Raw genomic sequence first — 27,952 nt, 5'->3', positions numbered from 1 at the left:
TTTAACTAAGGGGATTTGGATCATTGATCCATCTTGATATGTATTGAAAATATATTAAAATTAAGTTATTCAAGAGCATATAATATAAAGTATTAAAAATTTATCTATATTAAATAGCATGATTGCTTGTACATTTAATGCAGATGATTGTCATTCTATTTGATTCTTGCACCTTAGTGATGTGAACGAGTATTGACGTGATAATTCATCATAACATTTCTCTCAACTGACCTATGATGGGCTTCAGACCACCTTTTACAAGCTGAAATATTTAATGCTAACATCTCAAATCGGGACCAGCAATCAAGGGGTCCGAAGGGTGGGTCAATTGTTAAAGATGGGCGGATGATTCAAAGAAAAATTTGGAGTTTGATTAACCTCTTGATGGCTTCTAAAATTGGCTTGGTGTTTTCAAAAGTAAGAGATGGTATTGAAGGATAAGAAAAAAGACATGGAATATGTTGCGAGGTTATTTGTTCAAGCCATTACTGAAGCTGGACATCTCATCATAAAAAAGAAAAAGAACTTTGGAGCTTGATTCTCCCTTATCGGCAGCAGCCATTCAGAATTTGGCACTTAAAACTGTAAGAAAGTGCTGCCGAGGCTTCAACAAATGCCATTTTCGCCATTTCCATTACGCTACTCTAACAGGTAATAACATATAAGTGATAGGAAATGGATTTGGGTATTTTATTCTAACGAACGATGAGAATATCCAATCCAGTATCAGGTTTTTATATGCTTTCTCAACCGTACATATATAATGCAACAGGAGCCCTACAAATGTTTCGGATGGTCATCATCTCAAAATCTCGCAATTTCTGATTTTCCCGACTGATTGCTGTCATAGGAGTTAGACGACCATGGACTTGTCTACTTATATAAATAGGTTGAGATTTCCCAATCTCCAGTGCCACCTTGTTTTCTCCTACAGAGATACTTCGGTAATCACACAGAATGTCCTACAGCTGACATGCAACCTTCCAGGCACTCTTTTGTAAGTTGTAACACATATCTCATACCATTCTTCATGTCAACCATCGTGTCTCCCACTCTTCAACAGGTAAAGGTAATACCAATACCAAAAGTTTCGATCTGCCTTTTTTTTGGCTTATGATCAGTCGGATACCCTTAATCGACTTTTAAAAAAATAGGCAACACAAACTTTGTCCAGAACAAGTACTCTGATTATTATACCTGTGAGTATATATACATATTTACAAATGCTGAGCTGCAGGGCCGCGTGCAAATTATGCTGAGAAAGCATATCTACACTTCGCTTTGGCGTCAGTACCATGCTTTAGAACATGCAGCACACAAATCTTCCCAGCCATTAAATTAGAAATCCACAAAAACACCATCCATATGCACAGTTCCTTCTGAATCCCCATTCATATCTACAAGGGTGGCTCCCCAGTAATGCACTATTTACTCAGGTCGAACAGTTATCAGATTAGGAAGGGCAACCAATTGCAGCTTCTTCATCTCAGTAGCAGTCACCTTGCAGGACTCCAGCGAAAGAGATCTCAGATTCTTCAAGGGTTTCAGATGCTGCAATCCAGCATTGGTGATGCGAGAATTTGACACATTCAGAGAAACCAATGCAGTCAGTCCTGTAATGGATGAAGTGTCAAAACAACAAAACCAAAAGAGATGAGCAAGGGAAATATTTGGGGAGAATGAAATGAGATCTTAGATGCTGAAGGTAATTGGCAAAATACCAGAGATCAATTCGAGAGTCCCATCTGTGAGGTTGCAATTTTGAGACAGATTTAAGAGAGTCAATGACGTAAGGTCTTTGATGTTCTTCACACCAGCATCAGTTATCAACCCACCACATAACTCGAGGGACTGCAGGCACTTGAAATCTGAATAAAGCAGAGGAAATATTTATTGTTGTCCCACTCAAAACATCTGGGAATTGAAGGGCCATATCCAGTGTGTCAAGAATAAGATTCAGGTTCTTCAAAAATAAGATTTAGGTATATCTGAACCCGAACGAAAGAGAGATAAAAAGATCACCAGAAGCCCGCTTTAATTATAAACTGATTTCATCTCTGCCGATAGAGTAACGAAGTCAGATTTCTGCCTTAAGTGAACAAGATCTCCTATATCACAATATCCTTCATCAGACTTGGAGAGTGGCTTCCTGGTCGTTTGAGCATGGAATATGTAAAGTTACAGGATTCCTCGGTAACAAAAGCAATCACATAGGCTTCCCCGCTACTTGGGCTTCATTGATAGGCCCTCTCTTTCACGAAGTTGTACAAAACAATAACTCAAAATTTGAAGGGTTGATGTCAGCTCGAGAGTCGGGCATGAACACACTTAAAATCTCATAAAAAATTGCTTCCTCAGAATTCTTTTTGAACTGCTTGGTCATTTAATAGTTTGTTCAGGACAAAATCATTTAAATCCTTGACAGCCAAAGTGTTCAAATAGCCAGTAAATTGTTGCGGTAGTTTAGATTTAGCTTGCATCTTAAACCTACAATTTTGCCTAGAATTCAGCAATGCCTACATCTTTAATTTCGTCAATGGTCCTCTGCTAATGCAAATCATGTTTCATGTCCAGCATGAGTAAATCAACGATGCGGGCTTCAAGATAGTTCCCAGGAAACCCCAACAAGATGATTCCTCACAAATTCTTCCCTCGTTATGGGTCACTAAAACATACTGATCACCACCTTGCTAGATCTTCCTACATGCATTCTAAAATAAAGTGATATTCTTGAGAATGCCTAACCAGAAATGACTTCAATTTGGTCTGACACATTATTGGTGGTAACCGATGATAAATATGGCAATACTGCTAAAAACTCCATATAAAAGTTTTATTCAGTGAACAAAAAAACTACAAGAAGCAAACACGGAATTAGACAAGCTGAGAAAGGTAGCAGGATATACTCATTTTTTGAGATAGCTCAAGTTTTATCCTTGAGAAAACTTATGCAGCATGAGCAGCTCCCAATATGTAATTTTTGCTTTAAAACAGAAAGTCCATTCCTAGCAGATTTCCATGGCATCTTTCAGCTAATATAAATAGCTGCAAGACTGTTGAGTGCTACTCGATATGAAAACTAAAGTACTAATGATATTGAATGGCATGACAGGTAATATCAATGACAGAAGTATGGGCATAAACAAGTTTCATCATGAAGAAACATTGCTCTCAAATTTTTGCATGAACATAAGGAACAAGCAGAGCTTCTGCTGAATGTGACAGAATAATTACCGATGAGTAATGAAATGCATTCAATTGCTAGATGCTTAAGGGCATGGTACGCTATACCGGCCCAAACCGGGCAACACGTGGCGTACCAATTCGGTAATGGTACCCGGTACGGATGGCATACCGATTTGGTACCGGCATCCGGTACCGACACTTTGGTATGCCAAAAAAATTCCGCACTGTACCGTACCAATACTGTACTAATGTGGCACATGTATAGGGTTCGAAACCGAGATGGCGAACCATGCTTAAGGGTGCTATATTGAATGAACAAGGTTAAAGTGGAGAAAAGACTATAAATCAGGTAAATATTTATATTAATTCACCTACATCTGAAGCAATTTGTTCCGAAGTCTGTGATACGAGCTCCAAAAAGATCCAGATGAGTTAATCCAGTAAGACCTGCATCACCACATGCAAGGAAATTAACAACATTTGATTTGATACATATTCATACCATAAGACTCAAACAGCTTGAAATAGTTTGTTCTGCACTACCATATAGATGAGTATTTCATGCTAAGATAAATGAAAGTGATAAAGTGGCAGTAGTAGCTAACTGCAAATAACATTTCAACATGAACATGGTGTCAGTATCATACAAGTAACTTACTTTTTGTAGACATAAAATTAAGATCTAGATAACATAAAGATTGGCAGAATATGCTTGACCAGGTATCCTTTCAATGCTTGTTTTACAGTTTACCCAGTCAGACATGCCATGGAATCCTTCAAGGTCCATAAGATGGGAAAGGGAAGAAGAAAAGGGATAAAACTTTTTTTTTGGATCCAAAATGGATAAAACTTTTGAAGGGAGTCCAAAAAAGGGTTAGGCTTCTATAGTCATTAGTTACTTCCTGAAGTTAGCATTATTACCAGTAACAAAATGCTGCCAGGGGCACAAACATATCATGTGCGGTCAGATATAATAAATGAGAAATATTTGAGTGAAAAGAAAGACTAAGACTTACAAAAATTTCTCAACGACATGAACAGAAATGCAATAGAAACTAATAGTTTTAGTAATCTTGATATGTTTGTAGATGATTATATACCATTGTTCACTATCATAATCACGAGTCACCTATCACTTGCAAGAAAATTAATTCATAAGTTGTAAGGGAAAAATTGCATTCACATGGCATGTACCAATATGCTAAACAATGATTACAACAAATGAACCAATATGTTAAGCAATGATCACAACAAATTCTTTAAATTGCTAGAAAGCTAAAAAAATAAGTACAACCAAAATATTGGTGCAAACTTTTTAAAATAACATATTTATTAAGTTCAATAAATAACCCTTGAGGATTTTTTGCTAATGAATTCTATAAACTCAATCATGACTTTGTGAGAATCATCACAAATTTCCATCAGAAATGGGAAAAAAACTTTATTGCCCAGGGTTAGGTTCTAATGTAAGTTACATTATTTTAAGTAACTTGGACAGTCTCAGGCTAGATAATAGATGGTCCCATAAGTTAGTTGCATCGTTTTAAATAACCTAAATAGTCCCAGCCTAGACAATAGATGGTTCCAGATAAACCAAGCCCAACCAGCAATTCTTGTCCTTAGACTCAATCAAATTACTGTGTAGTCCCTCCAACCTAAGTAGAATGTGACTTTAAGTTTTAGCCAACAATAAGTTGACTGATTTCATGGTTCATTGATCAAAATAAAATTAGATATCTGTCGAGTCAAAGGCCAAAAAATGTGAACAAGGTCCAGAAACATCATAATTTATAAATTCACTTCGACCTTTCTAACAACTGAATTTATTGAACCTTCACCACTTTTGCCCCCCAAGGGCATTATATTACTTTTCACTGCATGATATTCGATTCAGTTCACCTGACAAACACTTGGACCACTTAACCAATGTCAGTTCTCCGCTACCACATTCTTAGATTTGCAGTCATATGAAGCAGATGTTTGTGGCTGATGACCATAATTCCTTGATCAGTGGAAAACAACATTACATTGACCAAACAAGCTTCAAATTTAAGTATAAAATGGTTAGTGGTACTAAATACAAGCTTAGCAACAGCTGATGGATATTGTAAATATGCCAGCTCACATGGACTCTCTTCACCTCTGCATATGATGACGGTCTCCTCATATCTTGTTAATTTCATCCACTAGAACGAGTGTATATCTTGAAAGCATACAAAACATAAAAACACAAAATTCAAATGTCTGAAGCAACCAATTGTGAAAAGATCGTCCAGCAAACACAAAATTCTCTTTTTTCTCCCTTTCCTTTCTCCCCCTTTTCCTTCCTTCTCTTCAATCCTTCCCCCTCCTTCGAGAGGATGTGATTTTCATTCTCCCAATGAATTTGAGCTTGCTGCCCATGTCCTCTCACAGAGAAAAGGGGAAAAAAGGGCGAAAAGATAATCCAGAGAAATAAATCAGGGGTGAATATTTTATCTGTAATATAAGTCAAATGCTCTCAACGGATGACAACAAGGTCATCTCTGTCTACAATTATAAGTCATCTAGCCAGTTAGAGAAGTGCTTTCCTTAAGCAAAGAGCTCCAAAAATGCAGAACTTCTCATACTTTTATATCATATTATAACACCATGTGGTAAATATAGCCTATTAACAGAAACAAGTTTTAGCCACTTTAACACAGACAAGGAAACAAATTGACAAATGTGACCAGGTACCACTTAATTTGACATGTTGGAGACTGCTAAGAAGAAATGACAACATATACATCATTAAGTAATTTTGAATATATATACGTATATGCAAATGCAATAGTTCAAGAACTTCTAATGAAGGCGTACTTGTAAGAGCTGATATGCCTGCATCTGTGATTTGGCGAACATCCAGATTAAGTGATTTAAGTGATACCAAACCAGACAGCTTCCTCAAACTGCTATCAGTGACCAAAGTAAATGACAGATTGATACTCTCCAACTTGTACAAACCTACAAAACAGTGACATCAGATACATCATTTAATTAATTTAATAACATAACTTTGATCTTTCATTTGAGAAAACAACCCTCAAAAAAAATCCTTGCATCTTAAATTTGCAAGAAAGCCAATGCAAAGTGTATATCTTGGCACATGCTTTACTTGGAGAACATCATATCAGAAGAAAACACTAAATGAATCAATCACTAATGAAAGCAAAAACAAAATGCATATCTAAAGTGTAAAGCTGTTGAAAAGCACATTGTATGTACAACATTCATATAAATAAAAGTTAGTGCCAACACTCTCATCAAAATTAATCATGAATAATATATCATGATTCATGAATCACACTTGTAGTTCGTCAAAGCCAAAACAAGCAATGGATTGTGTCATCATAAGGAAGCCACATATCTTTGAGGAAGAGAGACAAAAATGAGCGCTTCTCAACAAATATAATGACTGACGAAAAAGACAGCCGAGCTCAGTATGCAGAGTACCAGATAGTGGTAGGAAATAAGCACTGCAATTGTCACCATACACAGTAGCTATGTCAAAAGTGACCTCCATGTCGTAATGACACATTACAACTAAATAATCCAAGAAGGATACTAGCTGTAACATCATACTCCGCTTACATTTGAAACCAGGATCATAACTTCTTTCTTGACCCATCCAGAGATATGAGAACAATCAAGAATGCAGAAATGGCGACAGACCAACAATGTTAATGAAAGTAACATGCTTAGCATTAGAATACATCAAATCTCAGGAGAGTAAGTTGACAACCAGATAGAACTGACTTACAGTTCCAAGACAATAACATAGCATGTTAAGGACCGCACTGTGATGCAAAAAAAAAAAGGGCTTACCGCATGCAGAACATGTGTAAAACCTGATAAAAAACTAGCGAGTCAATTGTAGCATGATCAGGAAGAGCCATCATCTAATCGAAGCTCTAAATGAAACTCCATGAATAAAGGAGTAGCCTTGCTGCCAATCATGCAAGAATGGGATACTAGATCAGCCTTGTATTTTATCAGTAAGATTCGTGCCTCCTTGTATAAAACCTCAAGACCCAAAAAGCAAAAAAAAAAAAAAAAAAAAAAAAAAAAGAAAGTACAAGGCTGACATTTTTCATCTCATAATAGCAACGAAATGCTACTTGACAAACTAGATGTGACAAGAATGGCATACCAAGCTTGCAGCCAGCATCGCTTGACTGGACCTCTCCAACTCAAAATGAGAAGCTAGTTTTTGAGACCACAGATACCATGGCAAAACCACATGCTGAAAAGAATGTGAGTGTCCATGAGGATGTAAAAGAAATGGGCCATTCAAAGCTTATACATGATATCCATAGGAAAAGCATGACTGCAATGATCGGCAATGTCCTGGATATCATTTTTTTGATCATCAAATCAAGTTTCTCACAGTTTAAACAATGCTTCTTATAAGTTGATAGCATACGCAACAAACCACATAATCTGAAGCTCTAACCATCTAAGTTAGTCCTTTTCTGTGACCAACTTGTAGGAAATGGGATCTTGCTAGTTAGTAAACAGAGAAGTTCAAGTTTGTGAAGATAGAGAACAATAAGCTACTTGACCATAGATTCTTGCCACTGAGGAAACCAGAGAACCTCTCAATGTCTTCAAAGCTTAAAGGGAACAAATTGTTAGAAGAAAGCTTTATAATTTATATATGTCAGTGATAACTACAAAAAACCATAGGGCAACTATATCTCACAAATGGAGATCACGTATAGGGTCATCATGCCTGGACAGAGGAGCCAGATGACCAGGATCATCTTGCTTCCTTCAATCCAGCATCAAAAACCAGCCATCAATATATTCAAGTACTGCACAAGAGCAGCAACCTTCCAGCATTCATGCCTTGGAGTTCTACCAAACATAGAGAACAATCTGGTGACTAAATGCAATTGGATTAGATTATGAAATTTCCCTACAATGGCCTTGGTGTGTGAGATATGTGAAACTTATCATCAATGGAGATGAGTGGTGAATGAATCGATAAAAAATGATAACACTAAGAAATTACTTGCTGAACAAGAGTTGGCAAGAAGCACAAGATTAACCAATCAACAGGTGAGGGAAAAAGCATACTTTAGAAAAGCTCATAATAGCTGCCAATAGTTCAAAAACCACAATTACGCTCCGTATGGATACACTGAATACTTAAAATAATGGGAGGATAATTTATGCACTTATACAGCAAATGCCATGTAACAAAAATCCAAGTAATTAACTTATACAAAAGCTTATTGAAACCATTACATGATTGTTTCAGATGATCATCAGAAATTAATACATAAATGTGAACATTAGGACTTCATACATAATAAAATTTACAGAAATTATGCAATTTTCACAAGTAAAACAGAGGGTGGAAGACTAACCAGAAAGATGATGAAGTCCATTGCTTCCAACTTCTGTGTCTGACAACTCTAAGCTTTTCAGTTGCAATAGGCCTAGAGGAAAGGGAAAAAAAAACAGAATGATGTTGAGAAGGATCTCAGATAACACAAGGATGATATTTCCAACAATAATTTCTTTGACTACCTGGAAGCACATAACATGAACATTGATTGTGTATTTAGTTGAAAAATAGTATGAAGTCCAGCGCAAATGGAATGCACCTTAGAGCAACCCAAGGTCCCCTTTAGGATGGCTAATACAACAAATGGATCAAGTACTATCCTTCAGTTGCAGGTGGAATCTTAAGAAGACTAAAGGATGAGCTTCTGGCTAGGATTGAGAGATAAGGCACATAATTACAGGTGAAGTCTTATGAAAGCTTTGGGCTGGCTGTTGTCTAAGAGTGAAATTTGGAATTGGAAGTATGCTACTTGCTTTTTTCTTCAATGAGATTTCAGATGATGCTCCTATTTGACCTCAAGAAGATAAGAATAAATGAAAGAAAAGAAAAGGCAAGGGGATAATGAATACCCTTGACAAAGTAAATTTGAGTACTAGCATTAATGAACAAGCATGAAATTATGAGAAGCCAATTTGGTGACTTGCACCCAAAGTCATCCATAATCATTTATTTTACATGTTCCTAGCTCAAAATAAACTTAGTGGAGGCTTCAAATCCATGTCAGGATAAAGTTGGTTCGTAAGCTTAACAATGGAAAGTATAGCCTGAAGAATGAACAAGCATGGGTGCCTACAATATGCCTATTCAAGCAGCGAAGGTGCAAAATGAGGCAAATTATTTACATGAACAATAGTAATAAATGATCAGTAGTTCCTCATTTGGTCGATTGCAAAATTTAGAAGAAATTTTAAAGGCAAAATAAAATTTTCAACATATATCAATCTTGCCGGTAATTGTTGCAGATAGAAATTTAGAATGATGAGTAAAACAACGAATATAAATTGCCAACGTCCTATAGAAGCCTATCTGAACAATACATTGTTGGCATTAAAATCTTTTTTCACCACTTTATCTTCTACTATGAAACATACCAAGCATGAATTGGAAGCATATTGTAGATGCAGTCTAAAAATAATACCTTTTAAGTTTAACAAACCTTCATCGCTGATCTTACAAGAATCCAGGTTCAGGCTCTCCAAATTGATCAAATCTACATTAACAAGATAATTTTAGGGGAAAAAAGAGCATGTAATAAAGTAGGCAACTCTGATATCACGAGACAATCAGAATTCTCATTGACTACTTCAAACAAAACAGGTCCATAAGTGTGTGCTCTTGTGGATGTGTATGCGTCTACATGCATATTATATAAAAGAGAATATGGTTAAAATATAATTTGGTTAAATACGGTTAAATGAATGTCATTTAAGAAAACCCATGTTCATTTCAATTCTGTAGTAAGCAGAAAAACAGAAGTTACATCATGTGTCTTAACGGATACAAGTTGATGAAGAAGTGCAAGGAGATGGCAAATTCTTAGAAGCTGTAAAGAAAATGCACACTATTATGAAGATGTGAAGAATGCCAGTATGCATGCAGTGGAACAGTTCTTCATGACCTATAACCTCTCAAGATCAGTTTCCTGTGTATTCAAGGAAAAAGCATTCTCTATGAACATTGTTTCAAAAGAAGTTAGTGTTCATCTCATTGACCTTAATAGTTCACTAGCATATTTTAAAAGGCTCAAATATTAATTATATTATACAAAGACCAGACATGCAAACCTCCAAACATATATCAGCAAAAAAACCTAAAAAAATGAAGAATGTGAAGGAGGCTAACCTTTTATATGCACCAAACATGCATCAGTGATGTTGTTGAACCCCAGGTTCAAGACTTTCAACTTCAAAAGCCCTTAAATGCAATAGCTAACCAAGTGAGAACGTTGACTAAAACATTAGAATGCACCAATAAACATACTAAGCAAAGAAGGGGAAAAGGTGAATTAATGCACATAGAATATGATAGAGTAATTTAGATATAAACATTGAATACTAATGCAAGAAAGACCTTATATGGCATACTAAATCTACTTAAAGATCAAGGATTCATGATACATGCCTAAAGCTTTGAAGTCATTTAAATGCTGATGTAGCAAACGAACAAAACTATGTTTCTCTAAGTAGTCCATATAATCCTTCAACGCACTGGCACTATGCATAATATATCAAGATTTTCATCTAACATGAAACTCTCTCTCCCCACCCCCCCCCCCCCCCCCCCCCCCCCCCGCCCCCGCGCCAGTTTATGTAGTCAAAAAAGACTCAAGTACTAGCTTTTCTTGTGCATGTCAATCCACTCGCCGAGTTGCATAATTGATACAAAAGAATGGTTATTGTAGAAAATTTTCTATCCTCATAGAGTCATTTCAAGCTACTACTGCAAAACCTTAAATTCAGTTGAGATCAAACCATTTAAAGCAAAAATGGATCAGTGTCAGTTACTGAAACTGTGGGTTTCAGTCAGTTTCAAGTTTCAACTGAGACTAATCAATTGCAGTTGTTTTGGTCAATTTCAGCCAAAATTAGCCAAAGCCAAAAAAAAATCATTTTAGCATTTATGTCATATTAGGATCATTTCTTTCTTTATTTAAATCAGTCTTCAATGTTTTTCTTTCTTTTCTTGAATTAAAAGAGGGTACAGGTAATAAACATGATCCTTGACAAGACAAGGTCTCCCAAAAGGTGCTAATTATAATAATCTACAGATTCCAAAAGAATAGTATCTTTTTGTATAAAATAAATATCCAATTCTATAACTTTATACATTTGATAAAATAGCCGCTTAACTTAAAAAGAATGACAAAAGTGAAAAAAAACCAAATTCAGTATATTTCCGGGTTCTACTATAACAAAATGCATTAGGCATTGAAAGAACTTCACAATTGCCAATACAATGTTCAAAGACCAACTGATGTTCAAGAGGTAAATTGCATCTATATATACATATGCATAGAGAGAGGTCAATTGGGCTCTTCATGACTGGATTTGGGACCGGATCCAACTAGTTCCCCAACCACTGGATATGCTTGGATCTTAATGCCTTAATACCCCCTATCAAGGTCTGTTGCACCAGAATCAAGGCTCGGACCGGTTACCTGGCGACACGGGTCAGTAAATTGTCGTACTGTGCAGCTAACCAAATCATGGTTCGCTGTATTGGCCTAAACCGGGTAGTACGGGATATACCGTACTGTACCAGTTCGGTACTGATACCTAGTACAGGTGGCGTACCTATACTTGGTGTGTCGAAAAAATACATACGGTACCGTACCAACACTGTGCTAGTGTAGCACCAGTACGGGGTCCGATAACGAGACGGTGAACCTTAAACCAAACAGCTAATTTGTAGATGCAAAATTATAAATACTATGATTACAATCACGTGTAATATCTTCTATAGAGAGATTCCAACTAAAAGCAACCAAATAAGCCCTTCATGTATTAATATACATCTAGCCTTTCATCGACTCACCAGCGAGCTTCTCACAACCATCATCGGACAAACCACATCGGCTAAGATTCAAAATCATCAGTGAGATGAACCCTGTGAAAAGTAAAAGCAATAGTCATCTTGATTATTGCACTCCAATAAAAAGATATCCGTAACAGCATAAAATTAGAAGAGATCCAATGCATGCAGACTTAGAATTCCCCATTAATGAAGCAAAAGATGAGACATGCGGAAGAGATTAGTTAAGTAGTTAAATTTTGCTAAGAAAATACGAGAAAACACATGATTCAAATCAAAGCAACATAAAGGATCCATGACTAACTATACTCAAGGTGACAGATACAAAATCTTTGAGAAAATATCTGCTCTTAATTAATCCTATATCAGATATGATAAAGAAAATGATGAGTGTGACCATATTACAAATTTTTTAGGACAAAAATTAGATATTTTAAAGAAGTAATGTTAAAAGAGTCAGAACATGAGATATAGTAAAGCACTCGATTATATATTTCAAAGAGTAAATAAAAAGTAACTAGATGAGTGTCTCAAAAGAACCATTATACATTGAAAAATCTGTATTTTGGTTTTAAAATTTCAGGCTAGGTACTCAAGCACATTGGAAAGGAGGGTGATGCAAAATCGAGGTTAGATTTTTCAAGGCAAGAACATGAGAATGTTTGGTTTTAGTGTAACAGAGAAATTCAGTCAATAAAAATAAATTTCTCCTAATTTCATCAAACAAAAAAAATATGAAAATTAGGGCTTCAGGGATCCAGGCCGTCTAAAAGTCATTGCTGGAGGGCTTTAGCAAAGATGAGGTTCTAAGAACAGGTTCATACAGGCCATATGTTATGGTAGAGTGAAAGGAATGTTGGAATATGTGCAGCCAATATTCACACAAAAATCAATCATATTTGTCGCTTCAATCTCAATTTTCAGCAGGAGTATAAAGATATAAAGGTATAGAAACTAAAGAAGGACAACTAGTGAGGAAAAGAAAGTTTTTTTTTTTTATATATTGCACCAACTACATCAGTACTCCAGAATTCTCTTAGCCAGCCTCATTGACAAGAGATCAAGTCCAGCCACTCTTAACTAGAAAAAGAATAAGGAAAATAATATTACATATAGGGTACCCACTTTTTAAGTCTAACCTTGCCTCCAAATTGAACTCAAGAATAGCCAAATAGACAGTAGCAGTATGGCCGGCAAACTCATGATCAGGGATCGGCACAGTGCACTAATCGTGCCATACCATACCAACATATGGACTGGCATGAAAAGATAAAACAATATGTAAAATGAACAGCAACTAGCAAACCAAAACAGAATAGTTATTTGATCCCCCCCTCTTGTATAATTTCCATTCCTAATGTTGGAGGGATTGTTTTTTTATTTTCTTCATTTCACTTCAATAGGTTTTAAAAGCTTTTCCAAGACTGTCTTGTTATCAGAATTCTGCTAGTCCATTCCAGGACAATTGCTTGCCAGTCTTCTCCTTGGACTTTTTGAGTTCTCTTATATACACCACCATCAAACACTTGATTTTTAAGCCTTTCCAATCAATGGCTCAAATCCCATGGGATAGGCTGTCCTGGTTTGTGGGTGGAATGTGACACTTCGCCGTCCCAACCCATGCCAACACTTGGGACGGATGTCCCAGAATACGCTAAATGGGATGCTTGGACGATGGGTGGACAGTCCCATCCCCACACATGGGATGGTGCCCCTTCCCGACCTCCCATGGGACATCCCACCATGACTTTAATCCTTACTACCAACAAGCTGATGACAGAGGTTAATAGTGGGTGAAATCTGGTGGCTCATTGATGAAAGAGGATAAAGATCAGAGCTTGACCAGAAGGGTGGCGATTTGCTCCTCTTTGGAGGAGGTTGCAAGTTCGACGTACATCACAGGAGATTAGTGGGTGGCTCAAGAAAGGTTTGGGAAAAGCACAAAGCACCAGTTAGACATGACTGGGTCTAGCAGTGGGGTGCAGTGGATGCACAGTAGCAGAGGAAATGATAAACTTACAGGCCAACCAGGCCTACTTCAGGGTAAGTTTCCCTGATCTGTAGCCCAGTCCTTGACAATTGGCTGATCTACCATACGCACAAAACACAAAAAGAGGGTAGAAGCTCTTTATCAATCAGCCAAGCCAAAAAGTAAACCAAATAACGTGCACATGTCTACACATTGTCTCATGGGAGGTTGGATATTAAAAGTCTAAAAGATCAAGGAGTTTAATCATGTACTGAGAGATGTATAAGTGATACAGGAAAAAGATGGGGCAGGGGGTACCTGAAATAATCTCAAAGCAAGCAGCAGTCACTAGACAACCCTCCAAGTTCAAGTGAGAGAGTTTAGATGAACCTGCATGGAACCAAACTTGAGAAACAAGTTTACTCTAGACAAATTCAAAAATGGCTGTCTTAATGTGAGCTGCAAAAGGTCCTTCAGAAACAACAAACATCAATTATGAAAGATTAGAATCGACATTGTTCTCCCGAATGTTTACCTTTCAAATAAGCAATGCCTGCATCTGTAACTCTACAGCATGACATTTGTAAATCTTTTAAGTTCACAAGACCTAAACCAAAAGTAGATGTGTCAGATTCAAAATAAAATTTACTAACAACAAGAGTTTCTATGCTAACAACTTTAAGAGATAGAGACATCAACTTAAGTAGAGCGTTTCATTTAAAGTGAAATCAAAAGAAAAATAAGACAAGTTCCTAGCAAAAAAAATTCCATAGTATAAGTTTCTCTGTTACATGTAACATGACATTACCAGCTTTAGCAAAAACTTTGAAAGCCAAACATCACCGTTATAAATATCAATGAGGGCCTAATCAGTACAGGAATAAACAGTGAAGCACATAAATTTTAATCAGTTTTACAACTAACTGAATACGAGATAAGAGATGGTAAGAACTAAGAAACTATCATAGTTACAAAATTACTGCACAGTTTGTCAGATACATAACAAATTGAATGATTCAATTAAATCTCGCTACTTCAAAACTATCCAATGTTCAGAGATCAAATCTTAGAAGCCCTAAGAAGGAACCTAAAGGCCCAGAAGAAATAGTAAAAATTAGCAACAATTCCATAATATGATATCTTGGAAACTATGAAGCATTTGTTCTACTGAATATTCTATTCCATAAAGCAAGTCAATTAATATAATTAAAGGATTTTCGACCCGAAGAGCGTAACACCAAGCTAGGCGCACATACACATGCACAGTTGTTACATACAAGGATTCAAGTCCTTGCAGTACATGCTGCGGGATACTGGGATGGGGTACCATCCCATATGTCGAGATAGAACCATCCCACCATCATCCCAATCAGCATGTCTTGGGACATCTCCTGTCCCAATTGTCAGGACAGGGCGGGACAGCAGCGCATCCGGTTCCATGGGAAAACCGGGACAGTCCTATCCCACGGGATTTAAAATCTTGGTTACATATACGAAATCATGAAGATAAATCCCCTGAGAAATCAGAACTGGTAAACTATTATTGCAACCATATTAAAAGGGAAAAAGATAACTAAATGGGAGCTACCTGAAAGAGGCTTCATATCTGCATCTGTTATACAATTGCAGTATCTGATATTAAGAGACTCAAGTTTAGTTAAACCTGCAGAAGAGAAATATATTAAGTATACATGAAGAAGAGTATAATACTGTATAACAGAGAAAAAGTTCCTATCCTGAAAACAACTACTTATTGACTTCTAAGACATACAAGAATATGAAACAGAAAAACACAAGAGCAAAACCGCATATTTTCTTGTATGGCGTACAAGCTATATAGCATATAAGAGACACAAGAGCAATACCAGGTGGCGTAGGTCAACAACAACAACTATAGACTTTTTTAATATTTTTATCTTAAAAGGGGTATTAAGTCATTTTCTCTTTTTTTAATTTCAACATGGCATGGCACATGTCCCAGCACAGTAGATACCATGCCTTTCAGTGCCCAGCATGCCCACCAACACCAACATGTGAATCCTCATGGAGAAGCACTCAACGGAAATGAAATCTATGCACTCTAAGGAAACTAGCAACTAGAAGGGGTTCTTGAGAAGATTAAATGTGACATAATCTTCTAACTTCTCCATTCTTTTTCAGAGGAGACAGTTTCCTCATGTTAGTTTGAGGAGTGTCTAGAACACTCACATCTGACCCTTCCAAGGAATGATAAACTAAATTGAGATGGATGCAACTATCTAAAGGGCAACAAATAACATTGGTGACCACTCCATCAAGGTTTCCCTTACAGCACAGGGGAGTGACAAGATGCTAGATGCATGATTTGCTTCACTATTTCCTTCCATATTGGAAAGCAAATTTTGGCCTTTTATTTGAATGTTTACAAAAGAGAGGTGTTGACTCACATGAAGATAAAATGTATGGCTTAGTTCAAAAAAAGGGCAGATCCTGCTCATGATCATGGAGTTACAAAATGTTTGAAAAGGTTATGATCTTTCCAGCCCTTGTGAAAGAGATTAACCCTTTTTAGAGAGAGAGAGGAGGGGAGAGAGGAGATAGACAACAGGTTGTCTTGTTCAATGAAGAAGTCCTTAAGTCAGGCACATGGAACACATGGAGGTGGAGGGCCAGTAAGCCAAGCTGAGAATTCTCTAGGGTCAAAGCATAGTACACCCATCCTATTCTTTATTGACCACCAGTGGTTGTACTCCTAATGATCCATGCATTCCCGTGCATGAACATTCATGTGCAGAAATCTTGCTCGACTATATTATCTTCACCCAATCTAAAGCAATATATGCACAGGTATATGAGAATACATTAATCCATGCATCTTTTAGTACAGACAAATTGACTCCACTTGCAGCATGTAACAGCAATTTAATGTTCCCAATTGTTTGTTGTTTTTTTTGATTCAACTATGTTTCCTAGTTATTCATCCTAAACATCAAACTGAAGACATGACAATTAATAAATAAGCACTTCAGCAAGTGGAGGGAGAAAAAATACAAAGGAAAATAAGGTGACCTTTCAAATTTATCAAACCACCATGAATCTTTAAGCATCTCTCGAGATCCAAATTTACCAAGTTAACTAAGCTGGAAAAAGCCCTCATTCCTTCTGCAGTGATAGCATTGCTTTTCTTAAAACTCACTGATGTCAAGTTTGAAAGACCTGGAAGAAGAGAAAAATATGATTGTGAATATTCAAGAAGAAAGCAAATGACAGAGGCAACAATGTCCAGTTATGCCAGGAAAAAACTAAATAAGGAACATTAGAAGAACTTCCATGTAAAATATGGTCGCAACAATGTCAATGATCTCACTCACAATCATTCATTAGCATACTGAAAATAAGTCAGAATAATATTTCATATGATGATACGCCATTCTACCATTATTTGTATACCATAACGTTTAGAGGAAGTGAGATATAAGCTAATTTATTAGCAGTATAGAATTCTATTAAAAATAAAAAAATTTATAAAAAATAAAATTAAGCATATATTGGTGTTAAACAAAAAAAGCAAAATAATATTATGAGCTTTCCTCATCAAAAATTAGTTCATGCAGTTTTTGAAACATTGCTTCACAGAAGTCACAAGAGAAAAGGTTGCCAAGGCCTGTGCATTATCTTATTCTAAAAACAAATCTAAGAAAGTACAAGACAGATAATGATTTTTGAATTGCCAAACATAGAAATCCACTCTTATGAAGAATCAAGAATCAACAGCAAAAACAGACACCATCATCAACCAGTCTTTCTCCAACTTTATAAATGAAGCATGCACTGCAAGTAAGAAAGTGTGAAGAGCAATAATACCATAAGTTGACAGATTAAGGCCATCAAGACATTGTGGCAAAAACAATATAGAAAAAAGAAAAAAGAAGATAGACGGCATTAGACATTGAGTCCTTTATCCAATGCCCACTCCCAGGAACAAGCATCACTTACTGAAATTAACAAAAAATCATTACAAGCATGAGACCACTATAGAGATCTGTTTCAGACATTGCACAAAGTTTATTAAAAGCGCCCTAACAAATCAAATAACAATAACGATAATAATGATAATCATGATGACAGACAGAAAAAAAATAATAATAATAACAGCAGCAGCAGCTATAAGCTAGAAATGATCCAGACCACTTCTAATAGGGCACTCCCCACCCAGATATGTCTAAATCGATTAAAAAATCCAAAAAGCATGCCTCTGTATATTGCTCCTGCACAAGTAGACAATAGATTCTTACAATAACAAAATAACAGCAGAGCAAACGTTGAACCCCTTGATTTTAAAGATTTGAAACCACAAATTAATTTGTAAAAAATTGGTGTGCACTGATTGGAAGGCTTAAATTTGAGGAGGGGGGGGGGGGGGGGGGGGGGGGTGTTATCTTACAAATTGTACCTCAAAGGTGAATGTAATTCCCCATACAAACCTTGATTTGCTCTCTGTTTCTGGATATTTTATAAAGACTACTGGAATCTTGGGAGGGTTATTCCCTACTTGGACTCAGGAAAACAATTTGCTATGTCAATTGGTCTTCTAGGGTTTCATGGCAGGCCCTATTCTTAACAATTCACATTGGGTTATCTTCACAAAGATTTTAGCACCAATTCATCCCAGGCTACCCTCAAATTGAGAGCCAATTGCCAAAAGATAAATCAAATATTGAAATGTTTTTCATCGATAAAAAAGGTCAAACACATATAGATTGGATGAGAGCTCACAGGTTCAGGATCAAACGTGCACTGATTAGGACTCTTGTTGACAATGCCCAAAACTTGTGATAGTATGCTATTATAGTTGCATAATCCCTTTCTTGAAGAGAAACCACATAAAATCAGCAATTTAAGTAAACACAACCTAACTCCAATAACACGTTTCCAAATTTTAGCTTAGAAATCCATTACCAAAATGATCATCTTATTATTATCTATATGCTTGATACAAGTAATTATCACATACAAACAGATCATATAAGATATGGAAGTGGATGACCTGCCCGTCATACAGGGCATGGGGGTGACTGTCTTAAGAATAAAGTGGATGGCAGACCATGCATTTCTGCATAGATTTCTACACAACCTGTATGCATATGACAATTGCTCATTTTGTAAGTGTCAAGATAATATAGAAAAGTTAACAAAAAAAGGAAGGACAAAAAAAAATCATGTCAAGGGTATATTACAGGAAGAGATGAAGTTGGCGGCCACAAGTAGTTTACCAGACAAGTGCTCCAGGCCGTGGTCTGAAATATTATCACAGTAATTCAATGTCAAGTCTTGTACATTGGAGCAATTTTTGATAAGGACCAACCCGGAATCTGTTACGTCAGAACAAGAAATATCAAGGGAAAGCAAGGATTGCCCTTGGGAAGAAATCACGTCCATCCAACTGTCCTTCACTCCTGAGTACTCTTCCAAATGGATATCCTAGTTTCAGATAAGAATTAAATAGACATATATGTAAGAACATGTCCCACATTGATAATACCATAGATGGACAGAATTTGAGAGTTAGAATATGAAGCTGAATGTACAAACAAAACACTCCCAAAAATAACTATTGTGATAAATATCAATCAACTAATGGGTACTAAGAGCTATCAAAGAGTAATGCATAGCAATTATGTAAAAAAAATCATTTACCCAAAACTAGTCCGGACTCTGTGATCCAAACTTAACAATAAGCAGTAGGTGCACCAGTCACAGCTTCTCTCAGGTGTATTTTATGATGAACATGTCCTGAAGTAGAAGATGTTTTGTTTAAACTGAGCAAAATAAATCATAAGAAGTGAACTAATTCCAGCTATTCACAGATGTTCCTGTTTGGTACATGTCAAGCAACATAATATTTGCACACTAATCCATGCATATACGTCAAGGCTCATCAGCTGTAGATTTTGTATTCTTGAACAAAAAAAATGACAAAGAAGCCTTTCAACATCAGAAAGGATTTGGATACACAGAAGAAATTTACATTATTAATCTACATAAACAACAGTTCTCTAAAGATTAAGCTCCATCTAGCTGTTACCACAATCTAATTGCTATTATCATATCATGTACTTGTAGAGTCATTAACATGCTGCTGCATAAAATAGTTATATATGGATGGAAGCCCTGGAAAGATTCGCTATCAAAGGTCACCACCTGTCAGACTGAATAACAGTAGTGATAGACAACCGCAAGAGAATGATACCTGAAGAGCACAATCCCGAAAGGCTTCAAGAGACACATCAGTGAGACAGTGAGATTCCACCAGTTCATCTAATATCTGCTGGCTTATATCTCTGGGGAGCATAGAAAAGCTGCCATACTTATCGATATCCTGTTATCACCCAAGAAATGAAAGACAATAGCAAGCTCTCAAGGGAAGCATATTATATTAAAGGCCAACCAAACTGAAACACCATTTAAGAAAATACATGGTAAATACCTCACAACTTTTTGCAATGCATAGTTCCAAAAGGGATGGACACTTCCCCTCCCCCCTCCGACGGGCATCTATGCTACAGTGAGGCAGCGTGAACAATAACCATTTCGAGCTGCCACTTTTAGAGCATCGCCCAGAGGTTCTCCGTGTATCACTTTCGTCATCCAGGTCCTTCTTCCTCGAACAAGCTCCCCCCATGAAGGACAACTATCTGGAGAGCAGTTCAGTTCACAGTATTTTTCAGTTCACAGTATTTTATATGATGTCCAGCTTAACAATGATGCCATCCTCCAATTCCAACATCCTCAAAAATCGGAAAGACCTTTGCATCGTTCCAATCCATCATATAATAAGAATCTAAGTCAGAACAAGCTAGAGCAATATATATCTATTAAACAGATTAGAACTACTTAATGAACTCTTTATAAAATTAAGAACGCCAAGCTTTGCGATGATTCCAGCAGAATAAGGCAAGAAATGAATCACCAAAGAAACCCGGTTTTACAAGAAAAAAGATCCCAAAGTTAGATCCTCTCTACCAGCAAGACTCGACCGTCCCATCTAATCTCTTTCGACAGCTTACTCAATGACTTATTTTAAAAATCAAGATGGTGACTTCATCAGTAAAATAAGTCAAGAACTTAAAGAGGAAGAAGAGGAGAAGCATGAAAACATTAGAAAAAGAATGGAAAATAATATCCACCGAAAGCCAATCTTTACTAGAGAAACTATCACAAAACATAGAAAATTTTAAGAGCTTTTGGAAACAAAAATTTCTTGCTTTCAAAGCAGAGTTAAAAGAAAAGCAAGCGATGGCAGAAGTTCTGTGCAAATGCTATCTCCAACATCAATCTCCACGGGACATATAACTAATTTGTAGAGGAAAAAGAAGACAATAACGATGGCACTAACTAATCTTCTCAACAAATCAGAAGCAATCGTCATGTCTAATCACCTTCAGATCAACGACGACCTAACATCATACAAAAAAAAAAGCAAAAAAATGCCAAAGCAAAAACCACCAAAAGTTCCATACAGGCACCCCTTTTTTTTTCTTTTTTCTTTTTTTTTTTTTTTGCTACGAAACAGGCACCCCCTTCCAACATCATCAACGAAACCACAATCTGCAGTTCAAAAACTCGATAAAAGAAATCAAAACCAGCAAAAAGAAAAAATCAAAAAAAAAAAAAGACGGTCTGAGCCATCAGGAGTTCCTCTCGCAGAATAGCGAGAGGAATCACCCAAGAACCCCACCGATCAAACGATCGGAAGCCGAATTATTACCTAAATGGCGGAGAAGAGGAGGCGAGAGAGACAACCGAGAAGGAGGGTTTAGAAGATAAGAGGAGTGATTGGGGGGGTTGAAAAGGGCGCAGAACCACGGCTGAAGCGGCACGGAAGGACGAAAGCAAGGGAGAAAACCGGGGTAGGGAGAGAGAAACGGAGGATGGCGGTACGGATGAAACTGGGCTAATCTCCGTCAAATCCGTTTTCAATCCAAATCCATCCGGATATCATATTCGTACTCATATTCAAAATATATATATATAAGTATAGATATAATTAAATAAATATCTAACCCATATCCAAAAATTTAATTTTATGTATAATTTTATTTAATTTTATATAGCATTTATAAATTTTAAAAAAAATATATATATGACCATATTAATATAAATATTAATTTGATTTCTCATTCAGTTAATATTCCATTATATTTTATAATTATAAAATGTAATTATTATATTTATATTTATATTTATATTTATATTTAATTTACATCGATTTCTGTTAAGATAAGGATGCGTATGAATTTTTGCTTCTAACTAATATCATCCGGATGCACAACCAAAACCGGTTTCAGCCTGGGGAAGAGATGGTGATCTCCAAGCTATGGATCACTGCCGCGTGTCGTCTCCGAGACGAGGGATGAGAAGGAATCTTTTTTGGTCCCTGTATCCGTTTATGCGATATAAGTATTTCAGTTGGATGCTTGCCCACGCTGGGCCCTTTCTTGACCCCTTAGAAAAAGAAATGGGACCCACCCACAAGTTTTACCTATTTTTGACTATTTTTTATATCCACTAATGCTAGGAATGAGAGCTTAGTACTAAAGTAGGGTGACATTTCGGCTAAGATCCATGGGCTCATCTCATAGGCAAATATATATATATATATATATATATATATATATATATATATATATATATATAGACTAATGGAACAACAGATTGAGTGGCTTCATATGTGATCAACTATTTTAAAAATATTTTGCAGATGAAAGAGATCTATCTAGTGCACTCCAAAATTTATTATTTTTTAATTTTTTTACTGTATAATATATCTGATAGTGAATCCTAGGTTCTTCGGTGTTAAGCATGCTGATTTTTTTTTTTAAAAAAAAACCATGGCTGAACCTGATCGGGTTGCCTACGTACCCCTTCATAAGGGGGATCAAGCCATACGTAGTTCTTTTTAAGTTTTAAAACGCAGCGGAAAAATCGAATCAAACAATTTAATTCATGCATGCTTACAAGATCAAATCTAGAAATCAGCACCTTAAGAACACATAGGATTATGCCGGAATCGTTTAAACAATTATGCTAAAACTTTTATGCATGATTAACTATCAGATCTGAAACTTAAGAACTCTATTCCGATTAATCTCCGAATATTCATTGAATGGATTCTGGAGATATCTCCGTGAGGAGCCCCAAAAGAGGGTAAAACCTCGGGGAATCAGACCTAGATCTTGACACCATAATAAAAGATTAATGTAGGATTAATACCTTTTATGATGGATGAAACTTGTGGATCTGATCCTCGACTTCGCAGCCACGCACATGAATGGCCTCTACGAGAAGTCCACGCGAAGTTCCTGAAGAGATCCAATCCTGCGGAAGTGCTAGCTTGCGCAGAATTTCTTGAAAGCTGAAATCTGCCCGTCGGGATTCAATCAACTCTTGATCAATCGTCTTGAAGCAGATGGAGATGAGGTTTGTAAGGAAAGTAGAGGACTCAGATCTGATCTTGAATCTTCTAGATATTCACCTTGAAAACCCTATCTAAAATGGAGAAGAAGAGGAAGAGGAGGCTGGTGAGGAAGAAGGCTGCAATAGATGTGTTTAGGGTGCCCATGTTTGACCCCTTTTAATGGCCTCCGAATTTTCATTCAAAATTCAAAATTTATTTTCAGAAAACCTCTTTTAGTTGGCACATGCAAAGGAATAGGAACAACCCAAATCAGATCTCAACCAAATCTGATTTAAATTCAAATTTTAAACACATGTGCAAGAGGGAAGGAATTTGAAATCCATGCGGCAAGGTAAAACACTTCATAATTTCGAAATCACATCTTGAAATTCGAATTTAATCCATTCAAAAACTCATACGCCACCTTGGCTGATGGTTTGAGTGATTAAAATCATTTAACACATTGCTTAATGTTTGAATTTAAATTCAAATAACAAACAATGTCGCCATGTGTCAAGCAATGGGTCCATGTGCCATGCAATAATTTTGGTTTATTTAAAATTCATGAAATCCAATTCCATGTCACCAATAATTGCCACATCATCTGAGCCTAATCCTCTTGGGTTGCACCTAATCAAATTTGGTCAAACCCAAATTAAAACAAAGCAATTTGGTTGAACCCAATCTAATCAGGTCAGACCCTGATTGAGCTCAAATTGAATCCAATTCAATTTTGGCTCATGCAAACTCAATCAAATTGAATTAATTATTTTGTGTTGGACCTAATCCAATTAGGTCAATCCCCAATTAAGAACAAATTAATTTAAAATTAATTTGATCAGCTTAAGTCCTTTTTGGTTCTAACCTAATCCAATCAGGTCAAAATTCTGATTGAGCCCAAACTTGAATCCAATTCAATTTGGCTCATCCTTAGCACAATTACTCAATCAAATTGAGTTTATTAGTAATTTAATTACTAATTAATCCTTCAATAATTACTTTAATTATTTTATAAGATAATTTGCCAATCAAATTGACCAAATTATCCCTGAATGATTCTTAATCATTCATCAGCTTTCTTGATCAATCAGGAATCTTCTATGCGTGTGACCTCATAGGTTCGAACCTAAGCCGGTAGTATAGGAACAATTTCCTACACTAATTGATGTGACCATCTAGCAATGGTACCCAACGTCCGGATAGGCCGAATATATGTGAAGCAAATATTCTGGAACCCTGAACTATGGTTACTGTATAATTCAATCCCTTTGACTCCTAATGCCAGGATGACTTAGAGCTCACTGTCAACCCTTTAATTAGTACATCCATTATGTGATTAACTTTAGATATCCCGTGACTCCTCACTGGGATTACCCTGGCCAAGGTTTTGCTAAATTAATCACAAGACATTATCTCCTGTTTTCAGGAGGGGTCAATTCCATCTTGACTCACAACTGACTACGCAAGTACTTGACTGCACCCAGTGACCTTCCGTCACTGAATTAGAAATTCAGATAGTCCGGTACCAAAGTACAGTGAGTTGCTTCTAGTCACAGGTTGCGGTCTCAGGTCAGAGGGCCAAACTTATACCCATATCCACTCGGAACATCTCTCGACAGTAGAGCATTCCGGAATTGGTCACGTTCAGTGAAATGTACTCCTACACTTCACCTGTGTGGCATACCAGTATCTCCACACTCCTTGGTTAAGAGGACAACCAACGTATATGTCACATAACGACCTAATCTCGATAATGCTGTCGTCCTAGTAACAACATATCATTTGGTCGCGAACAAGTTTAAGGACTCAAAGATAAATCCTCCTTTATCATAACATAAGTCCTAAGGACTTCATCATATAAGAGTTCATTTGAAGATGAAATGATGAATAATGCCAAATAACACTTTATTAATTTGTCAATTCATTTACAAAATTCAATCATCAATATGCTGACGATTGACATTTAGGATACAAATCCCAACAACTCCCACTTAGCCTAATGCCAATCGGCACAGTATCTAATACCCATCTTCGACTTGTGTTCGTCGAACTCTTTGATGCCGAGGACTTTGGTAAATGGGTCAGCCAGATTTTCTTTTGTGTCGATCTTCTGAAGATCAATATCACCTCGTTCGACGATCTCTCGAACCAAGTGGTAGCGACGTAGAATATGTTTGGTCCGCTGATGTGCTTTGGGTTCTCTTGCTTGACTTATGGCTCCAGTATTGTCACAAAATACAGGCACTGGACCATCAATTGAGGGTGTCACTCCAAGCTCGGTGATGAACTTTCGCAACCATACAGCTTCCTTGGCGGCATCAGATGCTGCGATATATTCTGCTTCACATGTAGAATCTGCCACTGTATGCTGCTTGGAACTCTTCCAGCAGATGGCCCCACCCTTAAGAGTGAAGATATATCCTGACACGCTCTTGCTATCATCTTGATCTGATTGAAAACTTGAATCAGTATATCCCTCAAGTTTTAAGTCAGAATCACCATAGACAAGCCACTGATCTTTAGTATTTCTCAAATACTTAAGGATGGTTTTTACAACCTTCCAGTGGTTGCTACCTGGATCAGACTGGTATCTGCTCACTACTCCTAGTGAGTATGCCACGTCTGGTCTAGTACATGTCATGGCATACATTATAGATCCCACTGCCGAAGCATATGGAATTCTATCCATACTCTCTCTTTCTTGAGGGGTTGTCGGACAATCCCTTTTAGAGAGGTTAATTCCATGGCCCATCGGAAGATAGCCTTTCTTGGAATTAATCATACTGAACCTCTTCAGTATAGTATCAATGTATGTGGATTGGGATAATCCAAGCAATCTTCTAGATCTATCTCTATAGATCTTCATCCCTAGGATGTAAGATGCTTCTCCCAAATCCTTCATGGCAAATTGAGATGATAGCCAAACCTTTATTCCTTGTAATGCAGGAATGTCATTCCCGATTAAAAGAATGTCATCCACATACAAAATAAGGAATATAATAACTGAACCATTTGCCCATTTATAAATGCAAGGTTCCTCTTCATTCTTAATGAAGCCATATGATTTGATCACCTTATCAAATCGTATGTTCCAACTCCGTGAAGCTTGCTTTAATCCATAAATGGATTTTTGAAGCTTGCACACCTTAGACTCATCTGCAGATATAAAACCTTCAGGTTGCATCATATACACCTCTTCTTCTAAATCTCCATTTAGAAAAGCAGTTTTAACATCCATCTGCCAGATCTCATAATCTAAGTGTGCTGCTATCGCAAGCATAATCCGAATGGATTTGAGCATTGCCACAGGAGAAAACGTCTCGTCATAGTCAATACCATAACGTTGACGATATCCCTTGGCAACCAGACGGGCTTTATAGGTCTCTACTTTTCCGTCTGCGCCCCGTTTCCTTTTGAATATCCACTTACACCCTATGGGTTTAATTCCTTCGGGTGGGTCAACTAATGTCCAAACATCATTGACCTTCATGGATTCCATTTCGGATTGCATGGCTCCAAGCCATTTATCAGAGTCATACCTCTGCATTGCATCCATATATGTGATCGGATCCTCATCGTTTTCATCAAGTTCGATAGGATCCCCATCCCGGACCAAGAAACCGTAGTATCTGTCCGGCTGACGTGGTACTCTACCCGATCGCCTTAATGGTGCATCTAATATGGGTTCTGGATCTGATCTAATCAAATCCGACTCAACTGGTTCAGTAGATGGTGTCGGATCTTCTACATGTTGAACTTCTCTAAGCTCAACATTAGAGCTATTTGTTCCTTCACCAAGGAATTCCTTTTCTAAGAAAATTGCTCTATTGCTTACGAACAACTTTTGTTCTTCAGCAAAGTAGAAGTAATATCCTTTAGTTTCTTTAGGGTAACCAACAAAGAAACATTTGTCAGACTTGGGTTCAAGTTTGTCTGTCTTCAAACGTTTGACGTACGCCGGACACCCCCAAATCCTAAGGTGAGAGAGCATCGGCTTACGTCCAGTCCACATCTCATGTGGTGTTTTATTTACAGACTTACTTGGAACCTTATTTAGAATATAGCAGGCTGACTCAAGAGCATATCCCCAAAAGGATATGGGCAGATTAGCAAACCCCATCATGGATCGAACCATGTCTAACAGAGTTCGATTTCTCCTTTCTGACACACCATTATATTGTGGTGTACCAGGAGGAGTCCATTGAGAGAGAATCCCATTTTCTCCTAGATATGTCAAAAATTCACTGGAGAGGTATTCACCTCCTCGATCTGATCGAAGAGTTTTAATACACTTTCCAGTTTGTTTTTCTACTTCATTACGATATAATTTGAACATTTCAAATGATTCAGATTTATGTCTCATTAAATAGACATAACCATACCTAGAAAGGTCGTCTGTAAACGTAATGAAATATGAATACCCACCTCTAGCATCTGTGCTCATTGGCCTACATAC

At 36.9% G+C, this 27,952-nt stretch overlaps 1 protein-coding gene across 2 annotated transcripts; it reads right to left on the bottom strand.

Annotated features, from left to right (window-relative positions):
- Positions 1-1,117: 1,117 nt before the first annotated feature.
- On the bottom strand, positions 1,118-22,014 carry LOC103723842 (F-box/LRR-repeat protein 14-like). 2 transcript variants are annotated; one of them, XM_008814900.4, is made up of 16 exons: positions 21,808-22,014; positions 20,527-20,845; positions 20,290-20,418; positions 19,313-19,520; positions 17,109-17,255; positions 15,649-15,723; positions 14,596-14,667; positions 14,379-14,450; positions 12,095-12,166; positions 10,403-10,474; positions 9,699-9,770; positions 8,580-8,651; positions 6,028-6,171; positions 3,562-3,633; positions 1,722-1,868; positions 1,118-1,613 (listed from the first exon to the last, which is right to left on the bottom strand). In XM_008814900.4, the coding sequence occupies exons 2-16, from the start codon at positions 20,719-20,721 to the stop codon at positions 1,429-1,431; spliced, it is 1,734 nt and encodes a 577-aa protein (XP_008813122.2). In that variant the 5' UTR covers positions 20,722-20,845; positions 21,808-22,014; the 3' UTR covers positions 1,118-1,428. The 2 variants fall into 2 exon arrangements, with proteins under 2 accessions (XP_008813122.2, XP_008813123.2); XM_008814901.4 differs by having other exon boundaries at positions 20,527-20,734.
- Positions 22,015-27,952: the final 5,938 nt, after the last annotated feature.

Source organism: Phoenix dactylifera, unplaced genomic scaffold, assembly GCF_009389715.1.
Source record: "Phoenix dactylifera cultivar Barhee BC4 unplaced genomic scaffold, palm_55x_up_171113_PBpolish2nd_filt_p 000046F, whole genome shotgun sequence".
In the NCBI taxonomy this organism is placed as follows: Eukaryota; Viridiplantae; Streptophyta; class Magnoliopsida; order Arecales; family Arecaceae; genus Phoenix; species Phoenix dactylifera.
The sequence above is the reverse complement of the archived record's forward strand: the minus strand, read 5'-3'. Positions and strand labels throughout refer to the sequence as shown.